We start from the raw sequence: 18930 nt of genomic DNA, 5'->3' as shown, positions 1-18930 counted from the left end.
CAGCCATATATTATATATATATATATATATATACATATATAAACAATGACACGCAACTTTCCGAATATTATATTACGTAGGTAGTACGTATTACGTATTATACTACAATAACAAAAATTAATAAAATGTACTACTAAGTACTACAATTATTTAAAAATATACCGTATTATATTGCTCAAGACAACTTTACAAATTGCTGATACTATTCCACCTATCGCCCCCCCCCCTTATAACCGCCACTGTTGACTTGACTAAATACGTTTTAGAGTTTTACGAATTGGAAACGCTTTATTTAAATAATAATAATTACGGGATTTCTTTTAATTTTTAAGCATTATTTTTCAACGTAGGTTGCATAGTTGCAGGTATACAAATTTCTAATTTCTATATTTTATCACACTGAAACATGGACGTTCCCGGACATTTTCTAGGGGGGTGGGGGGTAAGAGAACAAATTTTAATTTAAAAAATAAATGAAGATTTTTTATATATTCAATGCTTACATTTTAAAAATAATCTATGTTTGCTAAATTGGCGCGTTGCAGATAATGCTTTGGAAAACAAATTTATAAAATTCTAGGGATGATGCCCAGCATGACCATAAAATGTTTATCTCGCGTGGCTTGTTCTCTTTCAAGACTTTTGGGACCCATCCACCTAAACATCCCAAACGATTTGTCTATTACAATCACTGAAAATTAAATATAGCAATGTAATAATATATTATATGGTCGTACTTTTTTTCTTAATTGGTACGCATAGCTTATTATTATTGTGTAGAAAAACAAAAAAAAAATACACACGCACATACAGACTCCGCGTGGGCCGTGGGAGAAATCGAATAAGAGAGCCGTTTCGTTTTAATAATAATCAAAATAATTTGTAAGTCGCGTGTGCCACAGGGTGTTTATAATGGGAACAATGTCAGCGGGACATCGTGTATAATTGACCGTCAGCGTCGGTCTGTCTGCACACGCGTTTTGACTTCACAGCGTGTCAACGCGAACAACATTACTACAATACGTAATATTATACGCATTAAAATAACAATCATAATGGTGTGTAATAGCGGTAACCCTTTTGGATTCTACAGCATTACGGATTTGCCTACACAATATATAGTCGTCTCTCCGAGTATAAATAGAGAATTTGTACAAATAATTGGAATGGTCGCTAATACTCGTGCAGTTTGGTACCTTGGTATATTTATTTATAATATTTGATGAATAATAATAGAATGTGCTGCACCGTGTGAATACTGCTTTTATTATTATTCATATTTAAATATTTTTAATCCGTATACGTAATATGATGTGCAAATAATGTGCAGACTTCAGTTAATGTTAAATTATTGCATATTATTAAGTCAGTATACCTACTAGGCAGGTTGTATCTCATGTACGTTGGCTTTTTTATGATTATGCTTTGATAATTTGGAATTCCAAAAAATCGTAAAAAGATATGTAATATGTATCGTTATTTTAACTTGTCAACTATTTTTTTTTATCCAAATTTCAACATTTTTAAACACAGCAGTTGTACTAACGCCAATATAAACTTTTATTTAAATTTTTTTACTTTACCTTACAACTATAATATGTTTAATAGATTTGGGTAGAACTTTTTTTCCGAAAATGTATATAAGGTAAAATAATAAATTTCAGTCCACTACTAGTTAAGTAAATTCATCTTTATGCGTTTTCTGTGTCTTACAGACGGCATAAAGTATAATAATATACCAAATTTTACCTATATTATACCTATGTACGTTTTAAATAATCTATTTAATTCAAGTATGTTTAATATAAAGCAAATTTGCCTATTATCAAAATTAGGAAATACAAGTAGTACCTGTCTGGTGAACCCGGTTGTTTTTTTTTTTTTTATATTTACAAATAATTGACATTTGATTGGGTATGTGATAGATGACAAGCAGGTGTTGCCTGACTGCAGCCGACTGGCAAAAATCGGTCACCGTCGACTACGTTTCTTTAGTTGAACGTTGAACAGAGTATGGACATCATAGGCGCAATTTCAATAAAAAAAACTAAGGGTGCTTATGCTATGCATTTTGTCATTTTAGTTTTTTTTTTTGAAAAAAAGAAGTTTTTGGTACATAAGCACGATCATTAATTGAGGGTGGTTTACCCCCTAAGCTCCCCCCCTATTTGCGCCTATGATGGAAATATTATAATTCATAGTGTATTATACTATTTTAACTATTGTATAGTGTATACTGTATAGTACCTATTAATTATTGTAGTATTATTTATACTTTATTCTGTGATTATACTATGCCGACAATAGGTTATTAAATAACATTAAGTTCAAATGCTTAAAAGAAAGGTTACGGATAAGTAGCATGTTTTGCTGTTTATAGATTTCGTATATATTGTTGTATAAATAGATATATATGTACAATATTTCACTAAAAGCCTTAACTTACAGCCTGAGTAGGTAAGTATTACAAAAGGAAAACACCATTTTGATACGCCCTAATTGCATACGATTATTTTTAAATAAACTTTTTTGTTTCTTGTATTATAGATTTATTAAGTGAGGTTTTAAATAATAACTATACAATTTCGAATTTGCATAGCTGAAAAAGCAATAATTACACATTTGAAAAACATTTTTGGTAAGATCTGAAAATGTACAAGAAACATAGGTAAAAGATATAGGTAACTATTTATTTAAATATTATAACACGATTTTCAAAAAATTTGCTTTATGTCTTACACTGTAATTGGACTACAGTCGAGATTCGAGACCATTTTTTATTAAAATTGTTAGGCCTGGCCTTTCCCCTCAAAGTTGGTTTTAAAAATAAGTTTAGAACTTTGTTACTTTACCGGACACCCTCTTTTTTCAATTTTTTTTCAGCTTTTTCTTTTATTTATGTAGTTTGGAGAACGAAAAATTATGAAGTCAGAATTTGTTGATTGGACTTGGTTTTCAAATATAAATGAATATAAATGACTCAAAATAAATATACAACAATATTATTATATGATTTTTTTCTGATACTGATGTTTTGGTACTTTGAATAATGAATAGCTAAGAATTTTAGCGCAATCAGTTTTCAATCGAATTTAATTCTAAAGTTATAGCCTATAATAAAGTTTAAATTCTGTGATTTTTAAGCATATTGTATTTGTGTATAACGATTTTTAAATTTTTAATTTCCATTATGATCTTCTATTAGTACTATTTAATATTTATACTAAGATATAAAAACTATTTTGCAATTATTATTTTAGGGAAGACAACAGCAGCTTTATTAATTTATTATTATAATCTATTCGTATTTGATCTTAGTAGAACTACGTGGAGCAGCCAATCAGTGAAAATTATTTTACACATGACATGGTGTAATGTGAACATTGTGAACCACTGATTAATTATATTATATTAAATTGTTAATTACCAATTAGTAATTAGTATAATATTAACCGTGGTGTGACGTGTGAACGCTTTGAAAACAAATTTATTTTATTTATTGTTCAAAACGTTTTTGAGCTCCTTGGTGGTCCTTTAGTCAGTTGTAGTTGTACCATATTGTTCTGTGGTTGTACTTACCATGGTAAAATTTGATAAATTATTTGTATCTTATTGATAAGAGATAACTGATAAAGTGATAAGGTGCAGACTGGTAACTTACTAACTTACTGGCGAGTGGTGACTGGTGAATGCCGAATAGTCGAATGGTAATAAAAAATCGAATCCTCGAACTCAAATTGAACATTATATGTTTCGATCAAAAATTTGGGTTATTTGATTTTAGAATAGACGATATTAATCCGAGTTGACGAATTGTTTTTAAAAAAAAAAACTTTCTTGTTTGAATTTTTTAAGTTACCTAGTTGGATTTTTGTAATATAATACTAAAATTATGATGGATGGAATACTTAGAAATTTTTCTAGATTGCTTTCGGTGCAGAGCCCAATTCATCAGTTCAATAGGGTAAGACTTTTATATTTTATTTTATTTAATTTCATTTATTATACAAATTAGCACTTTTTATATTTTTCAATTATTGTGATATAAAAAGTTATTGAGTATTCGAGTGTCGTTATTCTACTATGAGATATTTTTGCATACAAATATTGATTATTACTACTTGATTTTTTACTAGACTTTAATCATACTGAAGCGGCGCCATCCTGTTCAATTACAAAAAAAAAATTCCAAACACAAGCCTATTTTGAAAGGAAGACATTTTGTCTATGATATTGTGGAAGATCCAGAAAGAACGAAAAAAGAAAAAATTGATGTAATATTAACTCAATATGTTGAAGGTAGGTACGATTATATCTTGTAGGAAACATATATTTAGAGGACATCATATTCGCATGCGTTGTTTTCATTTTACAATTGCATACTAAAGAAAATTGTCCATTCTGAAAAATTAATCTATTATTGTATTAATTCTATTACCAAATTTAGAACTTAGAAGTAAGAATATTTTCTATTAGATTACAGGTTTTTTTATATTTAAATTTTAAAGCAAGTTGTAAGCATTTTCAAATATATGCACAATATACAATCTTAAAGTGCTCATAACTAGCTTTAAAATCAAAATATAAAAATAAACCTATATCATCCAGTGAGATAATATACTTCTAAATTATTTAATAGGCCAATTCACTCTAAAATTAAACATTACCAAGTTAAATGAATTATTCAGAATGTACAATTTGCTATGTTATGTGCTTGTAAGACAAAAACAATGCATGTATATACCTAGTGTTCTCTTAAAATACATATTAATATTTTTTTATGAAACAGTCTATTAAAATTTTATTTTTGACTTAGGTTTAGGGCATAAAGGTGAACTGGTAAGTGTTAGGCCAACATATGCATATGATCAATTGCTTCTGCCAAAATTAGCTATTTATGCTTCTCCTTATAATTTGGATCGTATGAAAAATAATTTATACCAAACCAAAGATGAAGAAAAACCTAGTTCTATTCATGCTCTTCAAGTATTATTAATGTTATCCTATTTTTTATTAATCTACAAATAACTTCAAGAAAAAAATGTAATTTGTATTTCTTAGACTGCGAAATATTTGAAAAAAATGGTTGTAAGTGTAAGCATGAATAAAGATGAGCCTTGGACAATCGAACCATGGCATATAAGAGTATCACTACGAAAAATGAATGTACACGTATTAAGTGATGATTCAATTGAATTGCCAGAACGCCCAATTAGTGGACCTGATTTTACTTTGGAAGGAAAATCCTTTGTTGTGTACATTACTGTGAGTGATGCTTAGTTTTCTTTGATTTTATTGCATAAAAATAATTTTTACATTGTTTTTTCTTGACAGATAAATAAGAAAGAAAAAGTGCCAGTGGAATGTAACCTTCATCATTGGAGTACTAAACTTGCAGATCGATTACCTCGAACAAAATTCTATGAAAGAACTCCAATATCCATTTTCCCTGAGCAGACTGAACTTTTAATGTCAATGAGAGGAAATACAAATAATGATTAAATTTGTTTAGTTTAATTTGCTAGTAGTGTCTAATATATTTAATTTTAAATGAATAATGATTTTTAAGATTATTAATTTGTTTCATCTTTCTATTAATTCAAAATATTCTACTCTATATCAATTTTTTTACCATTATTACTTTGTTCCCTATTAAATTTAAAAAAAATAATGCAATGTCATGCATAATTTATTAAAATTAAATTAAGTCCAATTATTTAATTATTTAATAATAATCATTTAAAAATTATTATTTTTAATTTTTAATCAGTAAACAATTTCACTGGAAATGATGAAAATATAAGTTTTTAGCTATTTCCTAGACGCTAAACACTTTTTTTTTTCCCCGTTTGAACCGACAGCAGAGGAGGATCTGTATGAACACTACTACTCCTCTGCTGCCATCGTTTATTAATGTTTAATAAAAACGCTAATACATACACATAACTAATTATGGTTGCTTCACCTTAAAAATAAAAATATTAATACAATAGATACAATACAATACAATGCAATGTGATACAATAAATAATAAAGTCCGTCGGTAATCTCGGCCCGCTGTCAAGAGCATCTTCGTGTGCTCAGTCAGTTGGAGCGGCTGCCACTGCATTCGGTCCCAGCTATGCTCCTTGCAGCTTAAAATGTTGTCAACCATGTCATAAAAGGACTGAGTGGCACATTGGGAGGCAGCCTGTAGCCGGTCATTCTCGCTAGACACTAAACACTTGAGTACTTATGTTAACATTATCTTTGAGAAAAAAATTAACAACAATAATTTTTATAGTAAAATAATTCTTCAAAATTTACGAAATCATCCAATATGTTCTAAATAATTTAATTATTCCCTAACCAAACTAATCCCATAAAATATTTTCAAATATGGAAAAAACTTTTTCCTAAGAATTTTGTGTTGAATGAACTGTAAACATTTTTACTCTTTTAATACTGCATAAACTCAATAACACGAAGATGTTTAATCATAATCTTGACTTTATCAATGTCATATATTTATGTATAAAACACTATTTATAAAGATAAATATACATATATATTATTATTCAACGTCCTAGGCAGGCAGCTTAATTTATAGATTGTGGATTTGGGAAAACAAATAAATGCATCTATGTCATACAGTTAGTAGATTTTCTGTGGTAATATTTATTTTTAAAAAGTAAATTTAAGGTCTAAAGTAATATGAAAACAAACTTACTAAATATTTTACACTTCCAGTGAATCCAAGCTGTGCCACATCTAGAGTGTAGACGTACCATACACTATTGTCATAGAAATAACATTCTTTATTTGGCTTAACCTAATTGAAACTAGAAAGTATCAGTTATTTAATGGGAAAAACTTGAACGCAATGAAATATGCAAGTATATTTTATATACTGAAGTACTGTTTAAAAACTAGTCTTAACACAGTTGACTTTTTATTGTTCGATGCAACCATTAGTATTTTTATCATCTACCAATTTCAATGATTAGGATTTGGCATAGATTCTAGATGATATATATCATAAGATTCAAAACAACATGAAAAATCCATAGATCTTTTAATACACTCAGGGCCATTCTTACAATGCTCGGTTAGTGCCTGATAACACTAACCGGAAGAATTTATCATGAGTTAACCGATAGAATTCTACCGGTTAGTCTTAACCGACACTTAACCGGACATTGTAAGAACGGCCTTCAGTATGTAATCGTATGTTTTTTTAATAAATTCACTGTATTTATTAAATAGTTTTCAAATAATAAATGTGTTGTATTAGGTACCTACAGCAAAATTATAAACAATAATCGTTATTATTCATTTAAATCAAAAAATTTGATATTCGCACAATTATACTTTTAGGAACAGTTTATGCATAACAAAAGTTTTATAAATGGATTTTTTTATATTTTTTGGTTGCTTTTAAAACTATTTACTAATGAGCATCTTTTGTATTAGATAGTAAGGATTTTTTCTCAAAATGAAACACACTAAACTACTCTCATACAAATCTAAAAAAAACTATTTAAAAAGAATATTAATATTTATTAGCGCAATAAGGGGGGTGCTCTGTGTCTTGGACACCCCCTAAGTTAAAATTAGTGCCCTAAAAAATTTGTTAAAAAAGTTAGGTCCCATTAAATCACAAAAAATCTGGAGTTTAAACACCTCCTTGTTTAAATGTCTAGTTATGTTAATGTTAATATTGCAGTTTTAGCTTTATTAGTATCCCTTTTTTGAATTTATTTATTAATTATGATTAAAACTGTATAGAAGTAATCATTTTTTTCTCGTATTTTTTTTTTTTTTTTTTTCATATTCTTAATAAATATATATTTTTATACTTTTCAGTGCTATCGCTAAGTGACCTATAAATAACCATTTCTTGATGAATTTTCTAGTTATTCGTTTTATGATATTAGAAATTAGAATAGACTGCAGTAAGTTTGATTCAATTAAAACGAATGCTGTTTTAAATTACACGATTTCAACCATAAAATATCTAAGTATAAAGTATATACAAACGCATATTATGTTTAAAGTTTAATACGGCGATTTTTACAATTTGTAACGATTTAATATTTATTCTTAAATATTCTCGAACATTTTAAAGAAAAAAATGCATAATTCCTATTTTTTTGTTTAAACGAGTTGAATTAACTGATGTCTAATACGAAAGCTGTCCAAGATTTTAATTATAATTCGCTTCTGAAAACGATTAGATGAGAGAATGTTTTTGGAATCAAATTTTGTGTCATTATTATAGATTACTTAGTTTTATGGTTTTTCTAGATCTAATTGTGAGTAGATAACAATTAGTTTACCCGGCGTATAGTGTAGGCAAAATAGGTACATATTTTCAAAAGCAGTTGAGATGGGAAAACAGTGTATAAAACGAAATAAGAACGATAGGATCACGAATTAGAAGGAGAGAAGCTGCAGAGAACAAGAACAGATGGCGAGACTTATATTTAGTGGCATGGTCTTAAATGCTCAAACCAAAAGAAGAGGAAGAATTGATTTATTATATTATAATCTACACTAATATCATAAAGATGAAAGATTTGATTGTTTGTTTGTATTGAATAGGCTCCGAAACTACTGGGCTTATTTTGAAAAAATATTTTACCATTAGAAGCCGACATTATCCCTGATGAACATAGGCTAGTTTTTACCGCGGAAAAAAGCTTCATTCCTATCTTCTATATATACATATAAAAATGGATTTCTATCAGTGTCTTTTTGTCCTTTATTCATTCCTAAATGACTAGACCGATTACGACGAAATTTGGTACAGAGACATATAAGACCTATGGACAGAAGACGGGCTAAGTTAAAAAGTGATAGGTCCAACCCCGAGAAGTACTCAAACAGACATTTTGAGATTTACGTTGAAATTTTTGTTTATAGATGGTTACTATTAGTTTTAATAATAATAATAATTAGCTTGCGAAAGAAATTATTATTCCTGAGTTTGTTATTATTTATTTCAATTGTACCTGCCGCTATGGCATTAAAAGTTTTTAGTCGGATGTTAAACACAAATTTTGAATCATATAGAGTTGGTATTTTTAACGGGTAACCAAGTGCTCGAAGGTCAGCTATTATATAATATTTAAGACTTTATAAGTGTTTGACAGTGTGTAGTGTATAGTTAATATTTAACTTAGTTCAATAAATTGGAAATATAAAATATGGAGTTTCAATGTATCTTGAATCTAGATACAATACATGCATGCATCATTATGATACTTTTTTTGTATTATGCCCAACTCGTGTATAAGGAGGGTCATCAATGAATGTGGAGTTGAGGGGAACAATTTATCACGCGACTTCGCCTTCTTAAGATTTCTTGGATACTTAACCACTTTTAATATTTTTGTATGGTTTTCGACCATGTATCCAGGTAGGTATATTGTATTGTAATTACTAATTTGTTTCTCATATTGCGTTTATCGGCTATTTTACCTTTCAGTATTTTATTATTTATGAATTTTATATACTATGAACTATGATTCTTAAACCTAAACATAGTTCGTTCTGCTAACAAAGTATAGTCACGTCATTTACGTGTGACTGTGCGAGCACTGCACAACTTGGCAAGTGGCAACCGTAATTTTGTTCATATTAAGCTGTCTATTTAAAAAAAAAATAGTTTTATTGTTCTGTGCTAGAGAAAAAGCCGTGGCTAGTCGCTAGTACAGACTCTTATCACAGTATTGCAGAAGATTATGTTCTTATCAATTGTTATCAATAACCTATCGGTTTATATTTATTTTTCTCAAAGACTCGAACACTAAGTTAAAAGCTAGTTTATTCAGGTTAAATATTAGATTCTTTTCTTAATTCTTCATTAAACAATTTAATTTTCATTAAATACGATGTACAAATTACCTCGAATAAATACCGTAAGTGTGACTGTTGGATGATAAAAATAATCTGTAGGCACTACAGTGTAAGTAGTACAGTACCTAAAATTCCAATACTTGTTTGCAGGTCGGATCAATTTTGGCTAGGCGGAAGGCCTTAAATTTTAAAACTTTAGACCATCGTCTACAGGCTATTAACACAGCAACCAATGAAGTCAAGCCGAAGTAAGATTTAACTAAGACAAAATATAACTAATATAATAACTAGTTTTGAGTTGACTTTTGATACTTGCATTTTAGATCTCGATTCTTATTTTATGTAATGGGAACTGTCTTCACTGGCGTTATGGGCACAGCAGGGATAGTTGTCTACTCAAAATATGATCCTAAGTTTCGGGAACTTTTAACAAATAATATACCTGGTGCTGACAAGTTTATAAAAGTCTGTTTATTTGAAGATACAGAATTTGTTGATCAAAGCAAAAAAATAGGAGGCCGTATGGTTTGTAAGATTGCTCAGCAAGTAAAGTCATTAAAAGAGAGGCAAGTCATATTTTGAATTTAATGCTAAATTTGGAATGATCATTATTATACTTTAATTTTATGAAAATGTGAGGTATCTATTACGAATTTGATTTTTTTTCTTCATTTTTCACAGTATTGGCATTGATGAAAAACATAGTTTTGTGGAAAAATCTAAAGATCAAAGTAAATCCAATTTTCTATTTATTTTTCAATGACCAGACTTACAAAATTTTAAAAATATATTAATTAAGTTTTAAATTTTCATTTTTAGAACTCTATAACATAACATTAAAATAGTATTCTTTTATATTTTTTTCTAGTTAAATCAATTACCAAAAGTTTTCCATCATCTGTTTCTGTTGCGTCAAATAATGAACAAATTAAACCAAACAAAAAACAAGGTTATAAGTTAAAATGTATTATAATAACTAGGTAATGGGACGGATTGCTATAAAAATACTTAAAATTACTAAAATAATTTTTATTTAAATATAAAATAATGTTAAAACAGAAAAAAAAAATGTGAAATTAAATAATATCTATAAAATAATGTTTATGAATTAATATTTGTTTAACCTACTCAGGTCAGTGTTGATCAATACAACTTGAGATACAACTATTATTTGATAGAATTTTAAGAATTTTTAAATAAAATGAAATTATATAAATAAAAAAAAAATATGTAGCTAACTGGGTAGTTTCTTGATTTATTACATTGTAATTGAAAAATAATTTATAAATGATTTTTGAAATACATAATCATAAGAACAGTTACTGATGTTTAGTTCTTTGTACATTATACTATCTTAAGTATCATTAAATATTTAATCGTACAATACTCAATAACAATGTCCTTTATTAGTCAACAAAACAATATTTTTATAGTGAAGATAATTTATGTTGGGAATTATTTTTCCTAAAATGTTATCAAACCACGACATAAAACAAAAATATTAAATTCATAAAAATGATTAATTGCATAATATGCCAATACATTTTCAAATATTCAGTTATCCGTTAACTATTTCACTAAATAATTTATCTAATCTAATACCACCGTGATAAATTATGACAACGCAAGAAGTCCCAAATCCTACTATCTAAATTAAATATTAACCATTTGTACATTTTTGTTTATAGAATCCCAACAATCTAAAAGCCAACCACAGGATGAATCCTTCAAAACTAATGTTATACAGACTAAGCCTGCTGGTATATTTATTTAATTTTAATATTATTATCTATTTTCAATGTATGTAGTCAATTTATTCTTGCCCTAGTGTTCTATACATCTTCTTCTTCTTATTCGGTTTTCAAAGGCCATTAAGGCCCATTACCGCAACACAAACTTGCTTCCATCTATCTCTGTCCTGCGCTATTGTTTCTCCATCTCGTATTCCAATCTCTGCTAAATTCTTCTCCACTTTGTCAATCTACCTTTGTTTCGGCCTGCCAAGTGGTCTTTTCCCCTGGGGTTTCCATTTTAAAACCGCTTTCAGAAGACCATTTAACCTCCATACATGACCGGCCCATGCCATTTCCTATTTCTTAATACTGCTACTATGTCTGGCTCTTTATATAATTGTTGTATTTCAATATTATTTCTTTTCTCGTATTTTTGTGTCATGTTATTTATTTTTGGCCCAAATATTCTTCTTAATGTTCTTCTTTCGAGTATTACTAATTTGTCTTCGTCTCCTTTAGTCGTTGGACATGTTTCACACACATATAAAAGGACTGGTCTGATAATTACCTTGTATATTGTAATTTTTGATTTAAGTGATACCTGTTTTGATTTTAGTATACTCGTTACTCCATAATAGCATTTATTTGCTACAGTTAGTCTTATTTTAATTTCATCATGATTATTATTTTTGCTATTTACTGTAACACCAAGGTATTTAAAATTTTGCACTCTTTCAAATTTATAATTCTCAACTTCTAAATTTTCCTCGTGATTTTCTCGCCTAGATATTACCATATATTTGGTTTTTCCTTCGTTTATTTGTAATCCAATGTCTTTGCTGTTTATTATTAGTTCTTTTGTTCCTGCTTTGACTTCTTGACTGTTTGATCCCAATATGATAATATCATCTGCGTATGCTAATACTCCACATTGTCTTCTGTTCTTTTCCAAGTTTACCCCACCATATTTTTTCTGAGTTTTTCTAACTACCATTTCTAATACTATATTAAAGAGTATTGGGGATAGGGCATCTTCCTGTCGAAGTCCAGTCTTAACTTAAAATTCATCTGATATATGTTGATTGAATCTAACTTTACGTCTGGTTTTATTCATACATAATTTGATCATTTTCACTATCTTAGCTGGTATCCCAAAGGTTATAAGTGTGTCCCATAGTACTTCTCTATTAATTGAATCATAAGCCTGTTTATAGTCAATAAATAATAGATGTAGATCCTTGTCGAATTCATAATGTTTCTCAACTAGTTGTTTAACAGTGAAAATGTGATCTATGGTGGATTTACCACTCATAAAACCACATTGGTAGTCTCCAACGATATCTTTTATGTAAGGTTTTATTCTGTTTAGTATGAGACCTGACAATACTTTGTACATTGTATTTAGCAACAATATTCCTCGGTAATTTTGGTAGCTTGACCTGTCTCCCTTTTTATAAATTGGACAGACTATTGCTAGTTGCCATTCTTTTGGTATTTCTTCTTTATGCCATACATCTCTGATTAATTTCCCTACTTCACTTATTAATTCCTCACCACCATATTTTAAGAGTTCTGCAGCTAAGCCATCTCCACCTGGCGATTTATTGTTTTTAAGTGTGTTTATGGTCATTCTAACTTCGTCGTCCGTTGGTTATACATCTTCAGGTTCTGCTGTATAGTACTCAATTTGTGTATGGTCTTGGTGCGTTTGTGGGTTGAGTAGTTCCTCGAACACTTTCCCAAATTGTTTTGCAATTTCTGTTACAAGTTCTCCATTTTCTTTCATTATCTCTGTTCTGGGGTTATACCCCGTTTTTAATTCTTTTGTTTGTTTGAAGAAGAGTTTCGGGTTCATCCTGTTGTCTTCAATCTGTTTTATTCTTTCCTTTTCCCATAATCGTTTTTCCCTTCTTAGTTTCTCTAAGATTCTGGGCAAAATTTTTATTGTTTTCTGTGTTTGGGTTTGTAAGCATCAATGATCTCGCTTTATCCCTTTCTTCAATTGCGCTTTGACACTTATTGTTAAACCATTTATGCTTTTGTACTTTTTTCTTTTTTCCTAGGTGTTCCAACATAGTTATTTTTATTATTCCCTCTAATTTTTTCCTACGGGTTTCAATATTTTCTGCCTCTATTCTGTCCTTTAATTAGTTATTTAGTTCATTTTTGTATTCCTTTAACATTTCAGAGTTTTTTATGTTATCTATATCGACTTTTTCTTCTATTATTATTCTTTTTCTCCATTTTCGTGGTAGTTTGATTTGTATTTTTGCTTTAACTAAGAAGTGGTCTGACTGAGCAGACACTCCACGATAGCTCCTGACATCTTCTATAATATTGTTTATCTTCAAATCTGTCATGATATGATCAATTTGGTTTTTGGTACTACCTCCGGGTGAGATCCCTGTTTCCTTATGGATGTTTTTGTGTGGGAAACACGTGCTACTTATTCTTAGTCCTTTAGAGATTGCAAAGTTAATTAGTATGTTTCCGTTTTCATTAGAATGAGTATGGAGGCTTTCTTTTCCTATTGTTGGTTTATACATTTCTTCTTTTCCTATTTTGGCGTTGAAATCTCCAAGGATAATCTTCGGTTGGCTTTTGACAATTGATTCGAATATTGTGTTCAGGTCTTCATAAAAGGCTTCTTTCTCTTCTTGTTGCTTGTCTTCTGTAGGTGCATATCCATTTATCAGTATCAAATTCATATGTTTACATTCAACTTAGATATAACATAGTCTGTCATTATACGGCTCAAATCTTTTTATGTATGGTAAGTATTCATTGATAACAATAAATCCTACTCCTCGCTCATGTCTTTGTCCACCACTATAAAAGACAGTATGTTTCTTTGATTTTAAATTTCCTTCTCCTGTCTATCTAACTTCTTGAATTGCTGCTATTGCAATTCCATATCGTTCTAAATTAGCTTCTACAACTGTTAATGCGCCCGCCATGTACAGCGATCGCACATTCCAGGTTCCGAGATTAAACTTATCCAAATAATTTTTCATCCGAGGCTTGGTTTTGTGTTGTTCTGGAACCCATTATTTTTTTCCTGTGTGAGGTGGTTAGCCTCACGCCAAACCCCCATTAATGGAGGGCCCAACGGGTTGGGGGATTTCTGCCCTCTCCTTGCTGGAATCGTTCGCCTGGAACTTTCCACCAGCAAGGGGCTATTGCGATACTTTAGTACCGGGCGATGGGAGTGCCAATTTTCCTATGCCTTCGTATTCTATACATACATTATGTAATATGTTATTCAATGTTTTAATATTGGATCCTAATGTTTTTTAGAAAAACATGAACTTCCACCAGCACCACTTAATTTACCATCTCACCAATATACATTAGAAGAACTGGAAACTGAGATTCTCAAAAAATCCTCTCTTGGTATTAATGCATTAAAAATTGCAACTACAGCCATAAAAGGTATGATATACAATTATTTAGTTTTATTTATTTATCTTAACATAAATATTTTTATATGTAAATTAGAATATTCTGAAAATGTTTACAAACTCATTGATAATAATACAGAAAACATAGATCCCAATTTAAGTGTTAAACTACTAATCCTTGAAGATAAGAAAAATGTTGTTTATAACAACGCATATGAAGATGCAAACAAATACAGGTAACATAAAATTCACATCATTAAGAATTTTATTACAGGATGATTTTTAAATGCTTATGTTTTAGGAAAGAAGTATCTGATAACCAAAAACTGTTAAGCAACTCTACATTTGATGTAACTCCTGATCAATTAGCCAAGACTATGTATAGAATTAATGAAGCATCGGAAGAACTGAATAATGCTAGTATTATATTGGAAAATGAAGAACATAAATTGGGTTACATAAAGAAATTTAAGTCCAAAATCAATGAAGCACAAACAACATTGATTGTAATTTTTTTTGACACAATATAAAAACAATAGCTCAATATTTACATAACATTTTTTTGCCTACAGGAAGAAATTGAATCATTGTTCCCGGGTTCAGATATAACTCAACACAGAATTAATGTAAACAACAATGATTTTGATATATTTCTTCTGTATGCGTTGAAAAGACTAAATTATTATAAAGATAATCTTTCCAAACAAGAAGTGAGTATTATATAAATTAAACTTTAAAATATTTAGTTATATCAATATGTTTTTTTTAAATCTTCTTTTTTACATAGGCAACTCTTGATCGTAAAATAAATAATGCAATGAATGCAGACTTTTTGAATGTTGAAACTATAAATGAGATGAACTCCCGTTTAAATTCAGAAATACATAAATTAGATGAACAATTTAAACATCAGGTATGAATTATATATTTTTTTATCTTATTACTTGAAATATTTTTATTTGTTGACTAACAGAACTGTATAACATGTAATTATATAGTGAATTGTTGATGTATGTCAATTGCTTGTAACAGAAATTAAAAACATGATTTTTTCTTTATGTTCTTACCATTAATTATTAGGATTTTTTTAATCCTGTTGTTTAATTGACAACCATCTTATGATAATAACAACGGTTAATTTAAGTAAATCTTTCATTGTATTAAATATTTCAATTTTAAGTTATGTTACTACTTAAAATTTCACTCAAAGCTCGAGCTCATCCAAATCCCATAGTTAAGAAGTATATCCTCTACCTCAATTATTCCTAGAAGGCTAAAAAGGCAATAGCCTAGAGATCTGCTTAATGCCTAATAAAAAAAAAAAATTTAACCAAGGAGAAAATACTAAAAAATTAAAACCCTAATTTCTTGTCAGGTGGCACTGCTGGTAGCCTTACTTTTCTGTATTTAATGTTATTTTGTCATCACACTTATTATACTATTGTATAGATTGTAAATTCACTATTTTTAATAATAATAATAAAAAAAGTTATGTCACTAACTACTGTTTATGATGGTTAACTAACTATACAAATTTATATTCTAGTTAAATCAATTCAACACCAAAGTAGATGAAGACTTAAGAGAACAATTGAAAGCACACAAAAAAGCTCACGCAGACCTTATAACCAGAGCAGTAGACTTTACCAAAGAAGAATTTGAAAACAGAGTACGCCAAGAACTATCGGTTATAGAAAAATTAGAACACCAAAAGTACCAATCACAGTTGGATTCATTGAAATCTGATCTTCAAAGTGTTGTTAATAATTTAACCAGTAATTAAATATAAAATATAGATTTTTTCAAATAATGTTATAAGAATTTAACTATGCATATACATTATAGGTGAAGTTGAAAAAGAACAAAAAATATTTGCCAATAAATCAATTTGGGAAGTGAGCAAAGTTCTAAAAACTTCTCTTGGTAGTTCAGATAACGAACAGCCAATCAACATAAAAGATCAAATAAATGCTATAAAAAAATTAGGAGGTACAATATGACTATATTTGAATTATTTTTGTGTTAATCATCATAGGCGCAACTTCAATAATAAAACTTAGGGTGCTTAAGCTATTCTCATTTTAGTTTTTTTTTTTTTTTGTAAAGATAAGTTTTTGATACATAAATATGAACATTATTTGAGGGTGCTAATTTTAAAATTGGGGTGTTAATATCCCCTATGTCCCCCTATTTGCGCCTATGTTAATCATAATCCATAACACTTAGCTTATAAGTTGAGTTAGTGGTCATGTTTAAAATTTATTTTTTAGCTTCAGATTCAATAGTGGAAGAAGTAGTGAGTGCTGTTCCAGCTAAAGCTCTTGAAAATGGTGTTTTTTCTAAAGGCCAATTAAAAGAAGATTTTAATCAAGTAGAAAAAAGAGTGTATGAGACTGCTCTTATACCGGACGATAATTTCAGTTTACCTTTAATGGCTTTTAGTTATTTGGCTAGCCTCTTTGTTGTACGTCATTCACATATTTCTCCTAATGAAGTGAACAATGAAGAATTTGATCCCCTAGAATTAAACACTTATGAAATTGTTGAAAGAGCCAGGTACTTATAAGCAATTTCATAAAAGTAATTTGTATAATAATTATATAAATCCACTTTTTATTCTGCTACAGATACTGCGTTGATAGGGACAATATTTTACAAGCATTACGATATTTAAACTTGCTGACAGGATGCTCACGAGTCGTTGCTAAGGAATGGATGAAAGAAGCCACAGTTTTTTTGGAAACAAAACAAGCTGTTGATCTATTATTGTCTTACACTACAAGCATATCGTATTCATCTGTAAATGGCAATTGAAATGTATTTGTTGTTTTAATACTGCCAGTAGCCGAGTAATTAAAAAGCATAATAATTAATGTTTCTATTTGATAGGCTAATGTATTATGTATTTGTTATTAATTTTCCGTTTATTACTTCAGTCTACACTCTATGTCAAATTCCAATGTAAATAAATATTTTAATTATATTTCACTGGAAAATGCTTACAAATTATTTTAAAAAATACCTATTTATATTTGATATTTTCCATATAAAATAATAAAATAATCAAAACTGTAATACATTTTGATATTGTGGCACGTTTTACTTGGTAGGTCCTAATATAAAAATAATTATTTATTTGTTTTATATAATTTTTAGATTTTTTGTTTACAATATGAAGTGTTTATGAATTATGATTATCCTTGTTTTAAATTTTTAATTTTTAGGTTTACTAATCGAATATTTTTTAACTAAAACAATTTGAAAAAAGCGGGAAAGTGTATGTTGCTTTGCTGTACAGTAGGTTACAAGTGGGTTACTGAAATGGATGGAATTAAATTTGAATCCAATGATATTATATCATTGTATACGAAAAACGATTCTGAGCGGAAATGGTTTATCTTTCTAGATCTCTAGGATATACTATAAATTATTAAAAATTTTCAAATCTTAGATTTAAAAAGAAAAATTTTTATGTTGTAAAAATTCAAACTTTGAATGTTTATAAAAAAAATTATGACTATATATTTCTTTTATTTTTCAACTGCTATTGTAAAAATATGTTAGGAGCCTTGTATTTAATTTTCAAATCTTAGATTTAAAAAGAAAAACTTTTATGAATTTCTTCCTAAGATAATTTGAACATTACCTTAATTTTTAAGTATTTAGTAGTCAAAATTGAACTTTAAATACTTATAAAAAAAATTGTGACTATATATTTCTTTAATTTTTCAACTGCTATTGTAAAAATATATTATGAGCCAATTTTACCATCAAATACCAAGATAACTAATCAATTCTATAGAATGAAAACTAAAAAATTGAAAAATTAAATTGCCTATAAATATCAAGAAATGAATCATATATTATATAAAGAAAATGATAAAATTAACATTTTATGAACATTTCAAGTGCCTACGATTGAAAGTTTTTGAATAACAATAAGTAAGTAAATTGTC

General features: G+C 28.7%; 2 protein-coding genes across 2 annotated transcripts; both read left to right on the top strand.

Moving 5' to 3' along the window:
• Nucleotides 1–3661: 3661 nt before the first annotated feature.
• On the top strand, nt 3662–5577 carry mRpL9 (mitochondrial ribosomal protein L9). The gene is made up of 5 exons (XM_089227901.1): nt 3662–3964; nt 4137–4299; nt 4817–4986; nt 5062–5265; nt 5335–5577. The coding sequence occupies exons 1-5, from the start codon at nt 3893–3895 to the stop codon at nt 5500–5502; spliced, it is 777 nt and encodes a 258-aa protein (XP_089084027.1). The 5' UTR covers nt 3662–3892; the 3' UTR covers nt 5503–5577.
• A 4169-nt stretch (nt 5578–9746) lies between these two features.
• Nucleotides 9747–17970, top strand: LOC107173327 (MICOS complex subunit Mic60-like). The gene is made up of 15 exons (XM_089227900.1): nt 9747–9902; nt 9991–10088; nt 10164–10406; nt 10522–10571; nt 10709–10789; nt 11529–11600; nt 14871–15005; nt 15072–15210; nt 15276–15480; nt 15547–15684; nt 15762–15887; nt 16521–16749; nt 16820–16963; nt 17245–17530; nt 17602–17970. The coding sequence occupies exons 1-15, from the start codon at nt 9876–9878 to the stop codon at nt 17786–17788; spliced, it is 2160 nt and encodes a 719-aa protein (XP_089084026.1). The 5' UTR covers nt 9747–9875; the 3' UTR covers nt 17789–17970.
• Nucleotides 17971–18930: the final 960 nt, after the last annotated feature.

This window comes from Diuraphis noxia, unplaced genomic scaffold (assembly GCF_037042655.1).
Source record: "Diuraphis noxia isolate RWA-SAM2 unplaced genomic scaffold, SU_Dnox_SAM2 contig0004, whole genome shotgun sequence".
Taxonomy (NCBI): domain Eukaryota; kingdom Metazoa; phylum Arthropoda; class Insecta; order Hemiptera; family Aphididae; genus Diuraphis; species Diuraphis noxia.
Note: the sequence above shows the minus strand (reverse complement) of the source record. Positions and strands in the feature narration are given on the sequence as shown.

What these genes read in the sequence shown, in the direction of transcription:
- mRpL9 (XM_089227901.1), top strand. Translation starts at nt 3,893, where the DNA reads ATGATGGATGGAATACTTAGAAATTTTTCTAGATTGCTTTCGGTGCAG. An exon ending in CAATTCATCAGTTCAATAGG is followed by an intron (nt 3,965 to 4,136) that starts GTAAGACTTTTA and finishes ATTTTTTACTAG; the next exon opens with ACTTTAATCATACTGAAGCG. An exon ending in CCTTTGTTGTGTACATTACT is followed by an intron (nt 5,266 to 5,334) that starts GTGAGTGATGCT and finishes TTTTCTTGACAG; the next exon opens with ATAAATAAGAAAGAAAAAGT.
- LOC107173327 (XM_089227900.1), top strand. Translation starts at nt 9,876, where the DNA reads ATGTACAAATTACCTCGAATAAATACC. An exon ending in AATTACCTCGAATAAATACC is followed by an intron (nt 9,903 to 9,990) that starts GTAAGTGTGACT and finishes ACTTGTTTGCAG; the next exon opens with GTCGGATCAATTTTGGCTAG. An exon ending in GAAATTGTTGAAAGAGCCAG is followed by an intron (nt 17,531 to 17,601) that starts GTACTTATAAGC and finishes ATTCTGCTACAG; the next exon opens with ATACTGCGTTGATAGGGACA.